The sequence below is a fragment of the Etheostoma cragini genome, chromosome 10 (genome assembly GCF_013103735.1).
Source record: "Etheostoma cragini isolate CJK2018 chromosome 10, CSU_Ecrag_1.0, whole genome shotgun sequence".
Classification (NCBI taxonomy): domain Eukaryota; kingdom Metazoa; phylum Chordata; class Actinopteri; order Perciformes; family Percidae; genus Etheostoma; species Etheostoma cragini.
The window spans coordinates 1,476,134-1,495,108 of NC_048416.1; the positions used below are offsets into that span (position 1 = coordinate 1,476,134).

The 18,975-nt window shown below is 41.6% G+C and overlaps 1 protein-coding gene across 1 annotated transcript in view; it reads left to right on the top strand.

The window, feature by feature from the left end:
- The window catches only part of tenm1 (teneurin transmembrane protein 1), a 168,468-nt gene that overhangs the window by 122,650 nt on the left and 26,843 nt on the right, over positions 1 to 18,975 (top strand). Inside the window, exon 22 of the mRNA XM_034883010.1 lies at positions 2,709 to 2,941. Within this exon, the coding sequence (XP_034738901.1) occupies positions 2,709 to 2,941 (233 nt within the window). The remainder of the gene's footprint in view (positions 1 to 2,708; positions 2,942 to 18,975) is intronic.

The window sequence follows — 18,975 nt, forward strand, 5'->3', positions numbered from 1 at the left end:
CTTTTATTCTATACTATTGTTCTCCCAAGTCATATGCATTAATTATTCATCCATATTCAGCTTTCAAAGCTTTTCACTGCACATTCTTCCCAGCAAAGTGCCTATCAGCCAACGGGGCTTCAAAACAAGGTGTTCTCCGAGGGGAGACAATATGGGATGTACTCACCATAAAACCATTGTCTATTTTTCCCCCTTCAAGAGTTTGAGCGAGGAGTAAAGCAAATAGCTGAGGAACTCCTCTGCAATATTATCTGAGAGCCCGGACGGTCGATTCAGAGACTGTCAGGAACAGCTAGATCACTATGTCTATCAGCTCTGATCATTGTTTTGTTATTTGGTATGGAATGAACAAGGGAGGATTGTTTGTGCTGTGGTTGTTAGTGTTGTTCATTTCCCTTCTACTGGATGAATGGATTTGGAGCTGCAAGCGTCTAATTGAGGATAAGACAAATGAAGTGATATGTAATCACTTCTATGAACCGTGCAAAGCTTGTGGTAGCTTCCAGAGGCCCAACAAATGTGATGTGCAGTGCGGAGCAGTGGCATACTTTGAAACTCTGTGAATAACTCTCTTAGGATCAAGTTTCAATTATGTATGTGCAGTTCAGTGCAGAGCTCTGTAAACAGTTATGCACTTAATGGACTAGATGACTGACAGCACCCCTGCCTACGTTGCTTGTGTTTTTTTTTTATGGGTTGGAAGAAGGTTCAGGCTAATATCAAACGTAAGCTTTCTCTTTAGAGAGTAGGGGTCAGTGAGGGCAGAAGGATCTTACAGCGTCCAACCGCTGTCTAAAGCAAACAGACTGTAATTATAAGAACCAATTTGTAACCTATGAGTAAGTGTTAGGTAACAAAACAAAAAAAGGTTTTTAGGTCTGTGAAAAGTGGAACAGCACTAATTGAGGAAGACAATGAGGAAACTAATTGTGCAGTAGCATAACATCGGAGATATTCTTCTTGACCTTGTAATTTCTCTTTGTTTTATATTGAAAAACCAAGGGAAACAAAAGCGGTTTACAGGGTACGTGTCTGGGTTTAATTGTCAGGACTCCTTTGACCAGACCTGGGTGACATTACTTGGATCTCGATAAAGTTTTAAATTATTTCTCCGAACACTGTGTTTAAGCCTTAATAACATACCACAATAACCTGACAATATCAAAGGTTTTCCTGTAATTAAGTAACTGTAGACATGTGCAGAAAACAGTGTTGGCACTCCTCCAACACACAGTGTATAGTATACAAAAAGCTCACACTCAAATTAATAGTAAATGAAGTCCGTGTCCATGGTGTGCCTTCTAAAGCCTGAGGCTAACGCCCAGGACAACAGACAATCTTATTAAAAAGTACCAAAAGTACATATGTTCATACTATGGTCTTTTGTACAATGTATTGTTTTGTTGATGTGAATGTTCTGGGTTTAATTTTGGTCTGGACCTTTTCCTGCATGTTGTCCCCCTCCCTGTTATTGTCTATTCTGTTTTCCTGTTGCTCTCTGTTTTAGTTTGCATAAAGCAATTAATTTGGACATAGTGTGCCATAGTAGTAAAAGACAACATTTTACAACTATTATATAACAAAAAAACACTTGAAGATAAAATACAGAAACGCATACAACTTCTAAGCATAACCCATCCTCAAAATTCATCACTACACTCTTGCAACAGAGGTATCATGTCACAGATGTATTGTATAAAGATGTAGCGGTTGCTAGGATTTATGAATGCATGACTTCTCTCTCTCTCTCTTCTCAACCTTATCTTGCTTGTACATACATTTCTTCAAAAGTATCCTTATCTCTGCCTGACATGTAGGCACATTTATGCTGACGAACATATGAATAGCACCTTAAAATCTTGGCTCGCACAAAAGACATCTTCCTGGCATAATTGTAAGCAGTTAGCTTTGTGCATAAGGCTTTTTATTGAACTGATACTATAGGTTAGCATTATACAAGGGCACACACTAAACCGAGAGCCCAGTGGCTCTGACATCAAGTCTGCTTCATTTCCTTTTCAAATGAAGCAAATATGAGCCAGCCTGATATTAAGTGCTGCAGACATGACAGTACCATTATCTATGGCAAAGCTCGGGAAATAAGGTGTCTAATTATGAAGTTAAAATAACTTTGAATAGAAAAAAACACTAACTGTTTTGTTGTTACTGTAAAGAAAAACTAAATGTTCACCTTGTTCTTACTGACACAGAATGTGTGAATATGATATAAAAAGCATTTTGAAGTTGTGTTGAGATTTGCTCTGGTTGGCTTCACAGCTTGGGAGTATTAGTATTAGTGACTTACAAGGAACATATAAATCATTGGTTGAATCCATTGAATTCATAACCCTAATTGACATTTTCTCTTAACAAGCATATCCTAATAATAAGATTATTGCTCTAAGCATTTGTGCTATTAAAATTGGAAGACATGTGTCTTGTAGTTATAGCATAGGCTAAGTGTTACTCCCAAAATATCTCACACAAATGCTATCCATTGGGATGACCTGTTTCCCTTTTTAATGTCTTTACTTCAATTGATGGCATTGTCTAGTCATTAGTGCTGGGTACTATTGTAATTTCCTAAACTAGGCTAGTCTGTCAGATTGTGTTTATTTAGGGCACGTTAGAAACCCAAACTAAATGCCCCTTTGGAACACTGTATGTAATTGGATCATTAACCCTTACCATCTAACTTCTCCCACTAGCACCAGCCCAGCTCACAAGTACTACCTGGCCATGGATCCAATGGGGGAGGTTCTTTACGTGTCTGACACCAGCAGCCGGCGAGTGTACCGGGTGAGGAACCTCGGGCAGCCAAAAGATCCATCTCGCAACCTGGAGGTAGTGGCCGGGACAGGGGAGCAGTGTCTACCCTTTGACCAGAGCCACTGTGGAGAGGGCAGGAAGGCCACTGAATCTGCACTCAATAACCCTCGAGGTAACAACACAGTCACACTCGTTCTCAGTCAGCTCACAGTTACACACTGAGCATGAAATACATCCTGCATCCCTCCAGGCTATAGAGAATGTGTGATCGGTACTCACACATCCGTATTCAGTAAGATTTTGTACACCAAAGTGGAGGACTACCCTATGACTAGTTTTCCTGAAGGTCAATACTTTTGTATTAACACAGCACATCAAACGGACATTTTGAATAATTTATTATAGTCCTGATTTCATTTTTTTTCTTAAATTGCAGAAGTCTGCATCTATTCACCACATGTCACTATTTCATATTTTGGCATTTGACTTTGATACTCCCGGATCTATTTTTCCTCCTGGAAATATTGTATTGGAAAAATGGTGCGTGTAAGCAGTTGTGTGGGATTGTTATATGACAATGTTGCGATCACATTTTATATTGGTTTTTATTAACACATCCATCAATCCAAGAAATGCTGTTTTACAACATGTACTACAAAATAATAAATCTGTATCTATATATTCCTCCTGCGTCATGTCTTGTGGGTGGTTGCTCTTTTTATAAACTCAGAAACCTACTTGATTATTGCCCTTGTTCAGAAAAATTCTTTCACTCTGGACTGACTCCCCACACTTTAAATAATTCATTATTGGATTACAGCCACATTAAAGTAATGTTCTATTTTGTCAGAGAAAACATAATTACAGTACAACGCCATGATCTAATCACTCCGTGATTAGATTTATATTTTAAATTATAGTGCTGACTTTCTTTCACTTTAAAATGCAAATATGTTTATAAAGGATATTCGTTTTCTGAAGCATAATCCCCACACAAGTATTCATGTTATGACTGATTCATGTGTTGTGTTTTGACTAAGGAGACAATCATTTAAAGCTTTGGCCCTCATATCATTTGTAAAACAGCACTTCCACTGTGAGCCCTCACATATTCAGATTTGCTGTGGCATTAAAATAATACATAATTAGTTTAAGAACCCTCCTGGGTTCTGCCACAAAACACCCCCACACATCCCCACCAGCAGCCTGCACTGTTGACACCGGCTAGAACAGATTGATGGACTTCTGCTGGTTGCACCTATTTCTCAACCCTGCCATCAGCTTTTTATATATATGAATTCATCAAACCTTTGCACTGTTCAGTCATCCAATTTTAGTGATTATCATTGTTGGTCGAATTTATTTTCTACTTTGTGATTTTCTAATTATACTGTTTCACAGGTGTGACTAATGTAACTATATTCCTGGTAGGAGTCCATTCAGGTGTTCCTGTTTCAGGACCCTGTCATTGTGCATGCTGGCTTACTGGGACACGTCAATAGAATGAGGCAATAATTAATGGTATTAGTTGCACCTGAGCTATTTTCATTCAAACAAGTCAATATGAGGTCTATTGAAAATATACTCAATAGGCAGACCCCGTCCACATCTGGACAGAAATACAACTTTAAAAAAAAAGAAGTCTTGGCTGATTTTGAGTGACGCATCGTCATCACTTTACCTCTTGTCAGATCAGATGTCAGCGCTCCAGTGAAAAAGTGAATTGGCATGCTCTAATTAGCCAAAATATAAACAGTGTTAACATTGAAAACCATGCAATTAACAATGAGAGGACTGAGAAATATACATGGTTGTTTTGCCTGAAGGATGAACAGGACCAGTGTGCTTTTTTTGGAGTGAAAGTGAAGGGTGGTAAAGTGTAACAGCACTACGACACCAAACATGCCCATTTTGCACAATACTATCCCTAGAACACGGCAGTAAGGGGCACAAAACTAAACCATGTTGAAGTTATTATATCAAGCCCATAGCAGAATAATTGTATAATCAGTGACACAGCAGTGTCACTGACTGAGGGCAGCATGAGTCATAGGCAAACACAAGAAGCCTTTTTTCGGACACGGAGCTAATAAAAGATGTGTATGAGTGGCACGATTGAGGCTATGCATGAAGAAAAGCAACAAGATGAAATGAAGGAGAAAATAAATCATATACCGCTCTCAGGACTCTCTGCACCAACGATGAAAGGAGATTCTTGCTGAAGATTTGCTCCAGCAACTTTGTGATGGCAATAAAAGGAACAATTCATTCTCACTTGCCAGCATTGATGGAGCACCTTCCATGACATGGAAAGAGAGGGTATTAGAAACTCTCCACCCTGGTCTGACATATCCCTGCATACGCCAGCCTGTTTCTGTGTGCTAGCCTGAGTGAAATCTACTCTGAAGTCATAACATCTGTGATGAGAAACATTTCTGACAGAGGTCGGTGCAACCTTTGAAGATTTGGTCCTCCACAACAATGTCAGGTTGCTCGGCAAAGGTCGAGTACTAGAGCATTTTTGGGGAGTTTCAAACCTTTCTGTCAGAGCAAAATTTGTTTCATGCAAAATGAAGAGAAAATAAAAGCTCTTGTATTTTTGATGGCTGTAAAATCCTACCTCAATGACTTTAATGTCAAGCTTGAGGGTAAATACAACACAGTGACCTCATGTCTGTGCTTTTTAGAGAAGGTTGCTGGTTAAACTTGACAGGGCATGCTGTAACTTTCCAAAGCTTTTGGAACAAGCCAGAGGAAAAGAAATCACCTTCAGAACTATGCTGAGTTCCTGGGGAAGCTGCTTGAAAACTTCCAAACCTGCTTTTAGCTTTTCAGCTTGGGAAAACAAGTTCTGATGTGTATTGGAATCCCATTTTGTGTCAGAAGTGTCACAAAATTCTCGACTTGCGGACAGAGAATCTGCCCCTGGGTCAACACAGCTGCTCTGCAGACTGAGTCGATTGAGCTCAGAGAAAACCTGTTTCTACTGGAAGCTTTCTGGGGCCCTGTCACTAGGTGGACACAAAAGGTCCCTGATGAAGGCACATCATCACCATGTACCATTCTGCTCTGAATCAGCATTTCTTTTTTTAAATGAATGATGAATACAGTGAAGGACTCACATTGCAGCAGACTCACTAACTTCAAACTTCCCGGCCATCACACCTTTACCTTTGTAACAACAATTTGACTTTTTTGTGGAAGCTCTGATATAGCCGACTTGGCACTTATAATATACGGAAGTGTCTGAGAACCACACAAACATGGATGCCTCACATCTCATGCCTCACATGCCGCCTGCCATTCAAATGAATTCAAATTCAATGAATATAGTGCTGTGTTCTCTCATACAGCCAAGTCCTAAAAACGGGAATCTTTCCTGTTACTACCATCCATCCAATATGATACAAACGTGGCATCAGATTGAAGGTGGATGGAGCTGTGCTGGGAATCATTTGAGGTCCCCATAAACTCTATATGTCATTAAGAATGATGAGGGTATAATTTGTCCCACACTAGGTGGTGCAAAAAGGGAGAGTCAGGGAGATGTCAGTCAAGCAGTGTGTGCACACCCACACAGTCCTGCCAACTTCCCCTGGCTTTAAAAGCCATAAATGCCTCAGCAGCTGGGTACACTTCTTTACCATGCAAAACGACCAACGATTGCACCATTGCGATCAAGAGGGGTGCTGTTTTTGCAATTTGAAGAAAACTGTGACAAATGGACAAAAGCTGGCAACGGGATAAAAATACAGAAACACATTCCAAATGCATTCCCTTGTATATGACAAGGGAAATTATTTGATCTTTTTATTAAAATGACAATAATAGTCTGACTAATAGGGTAAGCATGCCTTCCCTTGACTTACAGTGGAAAATGGCACTAAACTTGAAGCCAAATACGCCTGTCATATTAAGCTTTGCTAATACAGAGAAGTCTGCAGATTCAGCTCAGATTGCCTCCTAGCTTTAGCCCAGTTCAAGCTGTTTAAATTAAACTTCTTTGAGACATTAAGCCCAAAGTGTCGATTTAAATTGGTTAATCATTATGCCCTTAGTTATTAGCTGACATGAGTGGATTCCAGAAATGTGTCTTGTACAGCACTACATTTTTATTTTCTTTCTTCTTTTCCGCCTGTTGGCTAGAACAAGTCCTACTGCTGACTTCTGGCTTCATCGTGGCAATGCCACCCACAGTAAAGCTGCAACTAGGGAGGCTTTTTGACCTTTGCACTGGTCTGCAGTAGCACAGTGTGGTGTGTCAACACAAAGTGCAACCGTGGACATTGAAACTAATGTATACAGTACAGGCCAAAAGTTTGGTTACACCTTCTCATTCAATGCGTTTCCTATATTTTCATGACGATTTACATTGTAGATTCTCACTGAAGGCATCAAAACTATGAATGAACACATATGGAATTATGTACTTAACAAAAACTGAAATAACTGAAAACATGTCTTATATTCTAGTTCCTTCAAAGTACCCCCCCCCCCCTTTTCTCTGATTACTGCTTTGCACTCTCTTGGCATTCTCTTGATGAGCTTCAAGAGGTAATCACCTGAAATGGTTTCCCAACAGTCTTAAAGGAGTTCCCAGAATGCTCAGCACTTGTTGGCACTTTGCCTTCACTCTGCGGTCCAGCTCTCCCCAAACCATCTCGATTGGGTTCAGGTCCGGTGAATGTGGACGTGCAGCACTCCATCACTGTCCTTCTTGGTCAAATAGCCCTTACAAAGCCTGGAGGTGTGTTTGGGGTCATTGGTCATTGTCCGGTAGAAATATAAATGATGGTCCAACTAAACCCAAACCGGATGGGATGGCTTGCCGCTGCAATATGCTGTGGTAGCCATGCTGGTACAGTATACCTTCGGTTTTGAATAAATCCTCAACAGTGTCACCTGCAAAGCACCCCCACACCATCACACCTCCTCCTCCATGCTTTACGTTGGAAACCCGGCGTGTAGAATCCATCCGTCACCTTTTCAACGTCGCACAAAGACACGGCGGTTGGAAGCAGAGATCTCAAACTTGGACTCATCAGACCAAAGCCCAGATTTCCACTGGTCTAGTGTCCCTTCCCTGTGTTTCTTGGGCCAAACAAATCTCTTCTGCTTGTTGCCTCTCCTTAGCCGTGGTTTCCTAGCTGCTATTTGACCATGAAAGCCTGATTCGCACAGTCTTCTCTTAACAGTTGTTCTAGAGATGTGTCTGCTGCTAGAACTCTGTTTGGTATTCATCTGCTCTCTAATCTGAGCAGCTGTTAACTTGTGATTTCTGAGGCTTGTCACTCAGAGGAACTTAACCTCAGCAGCAGAGGTGACTCTTGGTCTTCCTTTCCTTGGGGCGGTCCTCATTTGAGCCCGTCTCTTTGTAGCGCTTGATGGTTTTTGCAACTGCACTTGAGGACACATTTATTGTTTTTGCAATTTTCCAGACCAGCTGACCTTTATTTCTTAAAGTAATGATGGCCACTTGTTTCTCTTCCCTTAGCTTATTTGTTCTTGCCATAATATGAATTCGAAAAAGTCCTCCAATAGGCTGTCGGCTGTGTATCAACCTGACTTCTGCACAACACAACTGATGGTCCCAACTCCATTAATAAAGCAAGAAATTCCACTAATTAACACTGACCAGGCCCACCTGTGGAGGGAAACCCATTTCAGGTGACTACCTCATGAAGCTCATTGATAGAACACAAAGGGTTTGCAGCGCTATCAAAAAAGCAAAGGGGGGCTACTTTGAGGAATCTAAAATATAAGTATATTTATATATTTCACACTTTTTTTGTTAAGTACATAATTCCATATGTGTTGTGTATAGTGAAAGCTTAAAGGTTAAGGAAGCGAGCGTGAGACCAGGAGGTTAAATCCCCAGACCAGCAGGATCAAATCTGGGTGGGTAAAGTGAAAGAGCAGCACTTCTTGATTACCACCACTGATGTGCCCTTGAGCAGGGTCCTTAACCCCAACCGCTCCAGTGGAGCTGCTCTGTGGGTTAGACCAGACTGGGGTTGTACTAGGCAGCTTCCAGGTAGGAATGTGGAACTGCGTGAATGTGACAGATCCTTGTTGCAAATGAGAAATGGTTCTCAATCCACTCACCTGGTTAAAAAAATAATATCATATAATTTATTTCAGCTGTAAATCTTATGGCATGGAACTTCCCATACCAATTAAACTAACTACACAAAACAGTTTTGGATTTATATGTCACTTTCATTGATGATGTAGAGATATTATATATGAATGTATGTTTTTTCTATAACGCCGTCTCAAATTTCCGGTAAAGTGGCCAGTTTATCATTTCACATTTTCATAGTTTGCACATTATTAACAGGAATACATTTGTACATTGTGTACATATTCTTTACACAACATTGTATGATCTCATGTATCCCGTTAAACTAGAACACATTCTTGTTCCTCTATATACAGTATGCTACAACCTTTTTCTGAATATTCTTCTATTAAATTCTTATAAGACATATTTGGAATAGTTATGCAGTTTAAGATTATTTGTCCTTGTATACAGTTATGTATTTCCTTTAGTTTGTATCTTAATAACTATACAGTGAATATTAATAAGAGAAAAGGACAAGAGGAAAAATTAAGAACAATGTTGAGGAGGGAACAATATTATCTATCATTCATCATCCATAGATTGGCTAGGGAGTGAAATAATGTGTTATTAATAATAATTTAACCACATGTTCACCACTTGGTCTTAGAATTAAACCATACAAAAGGGAATGCTGTAGATTAAAGTGTTGTGATTGCTACAGTATGTGTCATTAAACGCACCATGAATGCAATCAATCTTGCTTCCAAAGCTATCACCCAAAGGTGAACAGTGGAGAAATAAAACGTACTGAAACGCCTGTTGATACGTTGTGAGGCGTCTCATCTGTTGTCTTCCATCATGTCATACTACAGAGGTTAACATGCCAGATTGCTTTATATTTTATTCTCACCACCCTAGTGTCTCTGGAATCAGGCCATTACATAGCTGATGCCCTTTATTGCAGTTTTGGAAGGCTTAATTGGACTAGATTGGGCATGTGTGAGCTACCTTTGCACAAAAAGCATGCGCAGCCAAGAAGAAGTAATAATCAGTTCGCTGCACTAACCAATCAACACCCCCACACCTGGCCACCTCTTAGTCCCCGGGTCACAGAGAAGATTTAGCCGCAGGCCTGTCACTCAGGCTACACCCACAGTCCTACATGGCCTCCTCTGTCACTCTCACTCAGCTTGTGCGTGCAATGCAGCCTGACAGTGGAGGCAGACAGCCAGTCGATATGGAGCACAGTAAACAAATGTAGCGCAGAAGTGTCTCCATTCTTCAAATGTCACCGGTTCTAAATACAAAGAAGCTCCAAATGTGAGAAGTTTTGTATTACCCCTAACTTCCTGAGTGCATAAAAATAGCATGAGGAAAAAGCTGGTGAAAAGAAAAGGTAGGAGATAAGAGAAAAACAAGATTGGAGCCAATTCCTGTAACAATCTGACGGATGATCTGAAGACTGTTATTCTATGCGTGCCCCCTTCTACCTTTGAACATGCTGTATCTCTGTCTTTGTACAGTAGTAGAATATTCTGTCCCAAGACTCCTCCTGTTCACGCACGGTCAGGTATTTTATACTCTTTGACTCGCTGCACTTCACAGACTCTTCTGTGGCCATTGTGCTCCGACTAACCAGCTCTTATAAAGGCTCTGGAGATTTCTGCCTGGAGCCCCCTGGTTCCCTGTCATCCATCTGCCACAGCCCAGACTCATCCTCCTCCCACACCCTCTTACCAATGGTAATGAGTTGTAGACTTCACAGAGAAATATCTGTCCGTTACTTTTTTTTGAAGCCACGGCTCTGTGATTCTCCGCCATTGATCTTGTCTTGTGTCCTCTGGTGAGCTCTTCACTCCAAATTAGAGCCTTCCTTGTTTTCCTCCCCTCCGTCCATCTCTTTTTCTTTCCTTCTGTCTTTCTCACTGCTGAATCATCCCTGTGCCCCGGTGTGGACAGAGCTTCAGCAGGCCTGCTGTGGCACATAATGTGGTTACAACATGGCAAACAGTTGATGAAATAGTAATCCATGATTTTAATTTCTCCAACAATGTTGAGCACACTGCTGTTGCCCAAGTTTATAGTCCCTCCATAGTGTAAACTGCAGGGATTATCTTGTGTCCTTCAAACACTCACTTATGAATACAAGATCTGGGGCATTGTTTAGAGTTGGCTCCATATGCGCTACTGCAGTCAATTAGCTCGGTAAATAAAAGGCCTTGCTCCATTTAGGATGGATCCCATGTCTGACATGAAAGAGGCGTCAGTCCCGCAGGACCCGCACAGCCTTGGCCCGCATCTCAGGACTCCTTCTGTTCCCAACATGAAGGGGTACTTTTTTTCTTTTCAGACACACATTTGGTAAATAATAGTTGTGTGTATGTAAAAAATGACATACTGTGTTTCATGTGTATGTTTGGACTGAAGAGTTCAAAGAGGAATTGAGAGTTTAGTTTTTGTTGTTTGCCATGTGCAGGTCTTATCGGGGATTTGTGGACTAGTCCCAGACCGCAAAGCTGATATCCACAGAGAAGTGTGTGTGTGCCTGTGTGTGTGTGTGTGTGTGTTCGTTTGTGTGTGTGTGTGTGTTCGTTTGTGTCTGTGTGTGTGTCAGTCTCTCACTCCGACCCACAGGGGGCAGACTAATGCCCTTATCAGAAGCTGACATGCTGCCACCACATTTCTCCCTCTTGCCCCATCGGCCTCTCTTTCTCTCTTCCCCTCTTCTTTTCTCTCCTCTGCTTTCTTTCTACTCTTTCTCTGTGTCCCTCTATTCCACACACATACAGATACAACCCATTTGCCCTCAACTCACTCAGCCTCACAGCTGCAAGGCGCGCCATTGGAGTTGAGATAGCGGGGCCACGGTGCCGAATGAAGCAGTGGGGCTTAAACTGGTTGCGGTTATTAGCATGTTGAACAGCAAGGGAGTCTAAAAAAATAGCCACAGCCAGGGGTTAATACGCTTTACGTGGCACATTGCTGCTTCGCCGCCAACCTCAGACCAGCCAGGCTTCATGCTGTACAGTATCTGTCTTGGCTGGTGGTGACATATAAGCAGCTTAGGCAAATTAATATCTTGACACATTGGACGCCGGTCTTATTTACAGAAATGGCTGAAAACACGACAGTTTGCATAGGAGCGTCTCCCAGTTTGTTTCATCAGTGTAAATCAAGCATGCCATGCTGTCAGCAAGCCCATATTCAAACCATTAACTCGGCAAACACCAGTCCCCTGCTTCTACTCCAGCAGTTGACTCATATGAGTGGTAGTGTCCTGCAATTACACAGCTCTAATCACTGCAGCCTGCATTTCACTTTTCTGGAATCTTCCACTTCCCAAACTGTATTTGCTGGCTGCAGCAGTGAAGTTAGAAGATGTCCTAGGGCTGTGCTGCCTCTATGGCAGCTGCTCTGGGTAACTTTGGAATAAATTTGCCATTGTTATTCTACCTCTGGCTCCCACAGCATTTAGTGCAGAGTGATTGTTGTGTCTCAGAAAATAGAAAGGAGAGAGGGAGCGCTTTAAATTAATATGGAAAAAGAGGGAGCTCAGAAGGAAAGTGTAAGGAGAAAGGGAGCGCAACAGAGAATAAAATAAAATAATATGACATTTATAGAGAAAAAGAGAGAATGGAGGGGAAAGCCAGAACACGAGTAAATGAAATGACAAAGTGAGAGAGGCCGAGAGAACTCATCGTTGTGCATCAAAATCCTGCAGCGTGCAGCAGTCCCACCGCACCTCATCTGCATATTAAACTGGCCCTGTGGCTGCCTTACGTCTCAGAGGGTCAACTATCATTGTTTCTGTTGGTTTAAACAGAGCACTACTTCGCAAAACAAGGGCACCAGATAAGTCACACTGTGTTTTTATTTTTAAGATTGGGTTTGTGTGTGAGTCTGTGCATGTGTGAGCAGTTTTTTACAGCCTGCTCCTGTGTTTCATTTCACATTGACCGAGCTTTTGTCTTTGCCCCTGGACATTCCTGCATTAATGATACACACATGAATTAATCACACAGCAAGCCAAACAGTAACAGACTCTATGATAATGCAAATTAGAGGGACGCCATTGGGTCATGCTAATTCTACCAAGGTTTGTTTTCTTACTGCAGCATCCATGATAATAAGAAGATCGACAATGGTTTGTGCAACAGACATGCATTAGTGAGCAGCCCCAATAAAAAGTTTTGCCAGGGACTTGTTTTCTCCCAAAACTAATGCTGAGAATATAGCTGCCAGCGGCAAATCCAGAGGGCAAAGTAAAAAAGTATAAAGCAAAGCACACTGCACACAGGTACAGGGAGTACTTGTCCAGCCAGTGAGCAATTTTTACATGATTGGAGACAGGATTGCGATATGAGATATGGCCAATGTCCTATTTGCCTGTGACAAAGTCAGCAGTAAATATGCAAACAGTCTGCAGTATGGGATGTAAGTGTTCCTGACAGAACTGCCAGAATTTTAAATCTATTCACTCACTACTATAAGGAAATGATAAGCCTATTCAACTGTGTTGCATTTTCACACAATGAAGAAGAATACAGATTCATGAAGTTTTGTTGAAGAACACATACTGTACTTTCAGGTTAAAACCGGGGTTTTTAACGCTTTAAGGTCAAGGACCCCTTAATTGTTAGAGGCGAGCAGGCACCCCATTCTGCATAAGTTGCATATTAAACTGGGCCTACTGTGTTGGGTTGTGTAGGGTGAACTAAAGCCTTTATATATACCTTTTTTGCATGGAATATTGAGCTATTAAAATCATAATTGTCTGCGTGATTTTATAAATCATCTTTCGATGTTAAACAGCTACCTTAGTGACTACCTCACCTATAGGCCAGTAAGCCTATCATCAGTGGGGATTTATATTTGAAAAAACATTCAAAAATGAACAATAATTTGGAGGCCCCTCTGCAGTAACTCTGAGGACCCCGGTTCAAGATCTCTGCTTTAGACAATGTTTTCATTGACCATCCATGCATGATCTTGAATGTGTAATGTGAACTATAAGACTGAATAAATGTCTAATGCTCCACACATAGTACCACATGCCTACTATATGTAGGTTTTTTGAAGTTCTCAAATGACTCATATGTCTGTTATATAGTTTCCCTTTTTTAGCATGAAATAAAATATACTGTTGTAAAACATTGGAATTTGGGATATGTGTCTGCATTTCCTTACTGAAAGGCCAACCATTCACCCAGTTTTATACGAGGTCAACTTAAAGTCACAGCCAAACAGTTTAAAGATTGAAAATTGTTGAATGGGGAATACAGTTCACATACCCAAATGACAAAATAAGATTATCATTGCTTTAAAAAAAAGTATTTTTCGATCTGGCGACAGTAGCAAAAGGAGGACATACACAACAGAGTAATGAAAATGGCCCAACTCGAGGGTGCATATAAAAAATGCTCTCCTCTAGCCCCTCCTATGTCAGATACACTGATGTGATTGGTGCAGCTCTCCTCTAGCCCGCCTCTATCAGATACACCGATGTGATTGGTGTAGTTAATGAGCAACGTTACTGAATGCCAGGTTGACTAACAACAAAGTGCATTCCTAGGATGCTACAGACTACACTGTCACATTATAAATATCTAATTTGGTAACTCTATTTTTTGCCATGCTTGGTATTTTTAACATCAGTATCAGTATTATTGCACAGTTTCATGACTCTTTGAATTCAGAAATGAATGAAAGATTTCATGCAGTAAAATTGTTGCTGTTACAACTTCCTCATATTTGTGATAAAAGTTGAATTTACTAAAGTTCAACTTTTAGTTGCCAAACCTGATGGAAAATCACAGCTGGCCATGAGAGCACAGCTACTCTCTGAACCGGAAATAATGTTGCTCTGTGCGATGTTGCACCCAGTGTCACAGCCCAAAATATGAAAATATGATCTTAACTTTGAACTGGTGGTGGAACTTTGAGGATTAGTTGAAATCTGTCACTAGTAACTTTAAAAGTACTCATCATTTTTTTTAATTATAAGAAAAATCAATGTGGAGAAACGGCTTAATTCCTGTTTTTGCTGCTTACACTAAATCAATTATGACCAGATAGTTTGGAGCACAATCATTTTGCTTTATAAGGTTAAATAAAGGCACCTCATTATTTCTACCTGTTTCATTAGGTTACTGGCCAGAAATTAAAAGTCACCTTGAGCCAAAAAAATCAGCCAAACGTTTGGTGATAAGATAAAACATAGCTTGACGACCTGAAGGCAGTGCTAGGGGGATCATTGCAGTGAGCCCAATGCCATGCAATGTCATGTGGCTGGAACTTCACTGTCCACCAGATAAAAGGATAAGACTAACTTAGGCTACTTTGAAAAACAGGGATGCATCTCAGAGAGTACAGTCTGCGTCCTAATCACCTTGGGTCAGAAGAGGACTCATAGATATTTTGTAAGGGAAATAGTCAGCCAACTGCCAAGATTTGCAAAAGACCAAAGAAAATGTTCTCTATGGGCTTAGTAGAGGCAAATTTATGCTGACTTAAAACCAGGCCGTACCTGTAAAACGCCTGCTTTTCAAGTAATGTATTCAGTAGAACACTATACAGACTGACAGCTACCTTGTTTATAGTCAGAGTGTGTAGGGTAGCTTCAGAGAGATTACTAAAGCTCACTGTGTGTGTAATGAAGCCCTAGAGTCAATAGGAGATGCGAGCACAAGGCCAAAGGCTGAGCCTGTGCATCAAAGGTCCAACATCGGAGCAAGTCAGTGTGCTTGTGCATGCTTGTTTTTGATTGACAGCCTCTGGGTCCCTGGACCTAATCTGTTTCTCCCAGTAAAGAGACATAGAGTTAGTTATGGGGGCCTTGTTAAAGGTATGTCAGAGTTGGCAACGTCAGTGCGATCATGGAAAATGTGACACGCGTGTCACTTTAACTGGGCGAGATGGCCACCGCTGGCAGCTGGCCTGTCAACCTGCACTGGGAACCTGGCACGCTGACAGGAGGAGTGGAGCTCTGCCACTGTGGAGGAATAAATTGCATTTACTCGAGGTGAATGCCCAACACACACGCACACATTCAGATGGAAGCATTTGTCTTGGTTTGGGGGGGGGTTGGAGAGTGCTCTGATTAGGGGAGAGATAGTGAACCCATGCAGGTTGTTTCTACTGTGATTCTTAAACCACAGACAGAAAGATGAATAAGTAGAGTGATAGTGGCAGGCACAGTTCAGCTTGGCAGTCAAATAGTACCAGCCTGTATGAAGGGGGGGGGGGGGGGGGGGGTTAGGCAGCTGCTGTTATGAGGATGGAAAAACAGAACCAGTAAATCTTTGTACCTGGGTACCATTATCCCCAGCAGCGCTCCAAGAGCCCAGTGGCCAGACCTCCCTCCAAGGAAGCACTCACACGGTTCTTTCGGGAAATGTGGAAGAAAAATCTAAAATGGCTGCAAAGCTGACTGTCTGTGATGAAGACTGTACTGGAGTTGCCTCTGGCTCAGTTACTGTGATGTCTTTGTACTATATGCAGGGAAACTTTGTTTGGGTGGAAGCTGTGCGTAGAGATTTGCAATCTATAGTAGTTTAGTGCCTCTTTTCCACTTTTCTTAGTCATGAAAACATTTGTTCCCCCCATCTGATCCCACTTCCTCTTTCAACCATTGCAGAGCCTCGCTGGCTTGTTGTTGCGATGGTGTGTTTGGTAAAAGAGCCTCTATTGATAGACCTCCTTGTGTTTGTTTGATGTTCTGAACAGTGCGACATAATCTGCAGACGCTCTGCACTGATCCAAACCCCTCAGCCTTTCATGGAGCTTTCTAGTCCAAAGCATTTCAATTGCTTTTATAATTGAGTTTGTCTGCTGCCTCTGTGATTGCTTTGAATCTCTCTTTTGCTATCAAACAAGGCAATTACTGCCAAGTCGCATAATTTTACCAAAAAAAAAAAGTGTATTCACACAAAAATTTGCCTGCAACTATTGCAAAATCTCCTTCCCAGTTTTCTGCATGCTCGCAATGTTTCGCCTCGCCCTACATGTGTACTCGGGAACAGCAACCACAAAAAAATAGGCAGCTATCAATTATTAATTAATGCGGGTTAATATGTTAACAAACTTATAGTGGTTGATAATTAGATGAGCCACAGTGTCTGAATCAGACTTAATTACTAAGCCACTGTCTGTTCTGTGGGGCTTTAATGAATAATTAAATACAAGAGGCATGAATTATTACTGCTTACCAAAGATCTACCAGAAATACACACCCGTCCTTGTTCATGGTGCTATCTTGTACTGATTGATGATAAGTGTTTGATTGGGAAAAAATAAGAGCCATTGGAAACAGCACTTGTGCTATAGTGCTGAGAGATCACCGAGCCGTGTGTGATGCAGTGTGTACAGAATCCCAGTGAGCGAATGATGGCAGCGTAACCTATCATCATACACACTGTGAGAAACACATGTTTGAATCAACTCACCCAAACGTGCACAGCCCTGCAGTCAAACACGTGCACACACAAAATCTGTATGGTTCACAGGGACATCTCACAGTGAAATACACTCAGAAAGTTGTCTGTGTGCATGTGTGGGGGGGAGTGTGAGTTTCTCATCTGCAGACACAGATTTATCCGCTCTATATTTGCATATGGGCACAATGTGATTAACTGCCGTGCCTTATCTTTACGCCTTTCTACTTTACCGCACGTACACACACCCACACGGGCCTGCTCACAGGGACATGCGGACACATTCACACATTGACATACAAACAGCATTGTGCGTTCTCATGATGCAGTGATGAATGGAAACAGTAAGCCACATAAACAGCTATAGAGTCTTTGAAACAGTGTGTGTTCTTCAACTTCACCTACAATTGGACTGTAGCAGTTAGTGAACCCTCCAGGCTGTCCCCAGCTAATTTGGTTGACTTTATTTATGGCCAGAGTCCCTCACTGGGGCCAGTTGTGTAGGTGAAACTGTCCATCTATCTACATTCAGTTGTCAGTCACAGTTACTTTGTACAGAGGTGCCTTGGGCTATGAACAGCTACAGCTAGCATCCCTTAGATACTGTAATAATATGTCAGTCCATATCATTAACACCCACGGAGCCTGGGGATATTTGAGGGCAGATTAAATGACTTACTCCTCATGCTGCTGGCAATCTCATCATGCACATACACGGCATAAACGACATCAATTTACATGCACACCTGATATTTTCTCCTCCATAAATAGATCCTCTAAATAAGACTCCTTGCCTATTTTGCACTTAGGTGGTTGTTTTGCCAGCAGACAAACACTGATGTGTTTGTTTTCTATACAATTTTACAATTCCTCTCGCTTTGATCCATAGAGGCTGCTCCTTTGGCAGCTTCGCTGTCAACATTTGAAGGGGGAAATTACTGTAGAAGGGAAACTTGAACAACAGCAGAAGGCTGACTTCCTGCACTCTTGAGGGCTCAGGTGTTAGCAGTCAGTATGCAACACACACACACACACACACACACACATAGGTACGCGCACACACACACACACACACACACACACACACAAACACACAACACCACATCCTGGAGTTACTGCATGTCAACAAGGCTGTCTAATATTATTGCTTAATAAGAGACATAATCTACAACCTTTCTTAAAATTAGTCTTTCTCACCTCATCTCGTTTCTCACTTTACAAATTCTCTCACCTCTGCTTTGCACTCTGTACGAAAAGTCCCTGGTGGCTCCTTCTCGTCAAGTAGCTGTAATCAAGCTGATGCTCTCTTAGACCCCTCTCCAAGGCATTAATCAGATTGGATTGTATTGCGGTGCCACAGGGGGCCCCTTATAACTGTTATTCTTTTGACAAGAACTGAGAACAAAGAGGTGCTTTGATTGAGAGTGATTGGCCTGTAATGGTTAATTGAAGCAATTTCTCATCATGTCCCTTTGTCTCATCACCACTTCCCACCTCTTTCACACCTCTTTTGGTGCTGTCTGTCTTTTTCTCTTCGGCTGCATTTTGTCCCCCTAAATCTGAGATGAATGTGAATAGCATCACTTTATCACGCTCTCTTTCACTCCTCTCCCCTCCCTCGGCTTTTCCAAGGTCAATCCAACGCCGTCTATCTCCACTTTTCTTTGGTGATAAAATCCAGTCTCAACTTTAGCCAAATGTCCATCTCCC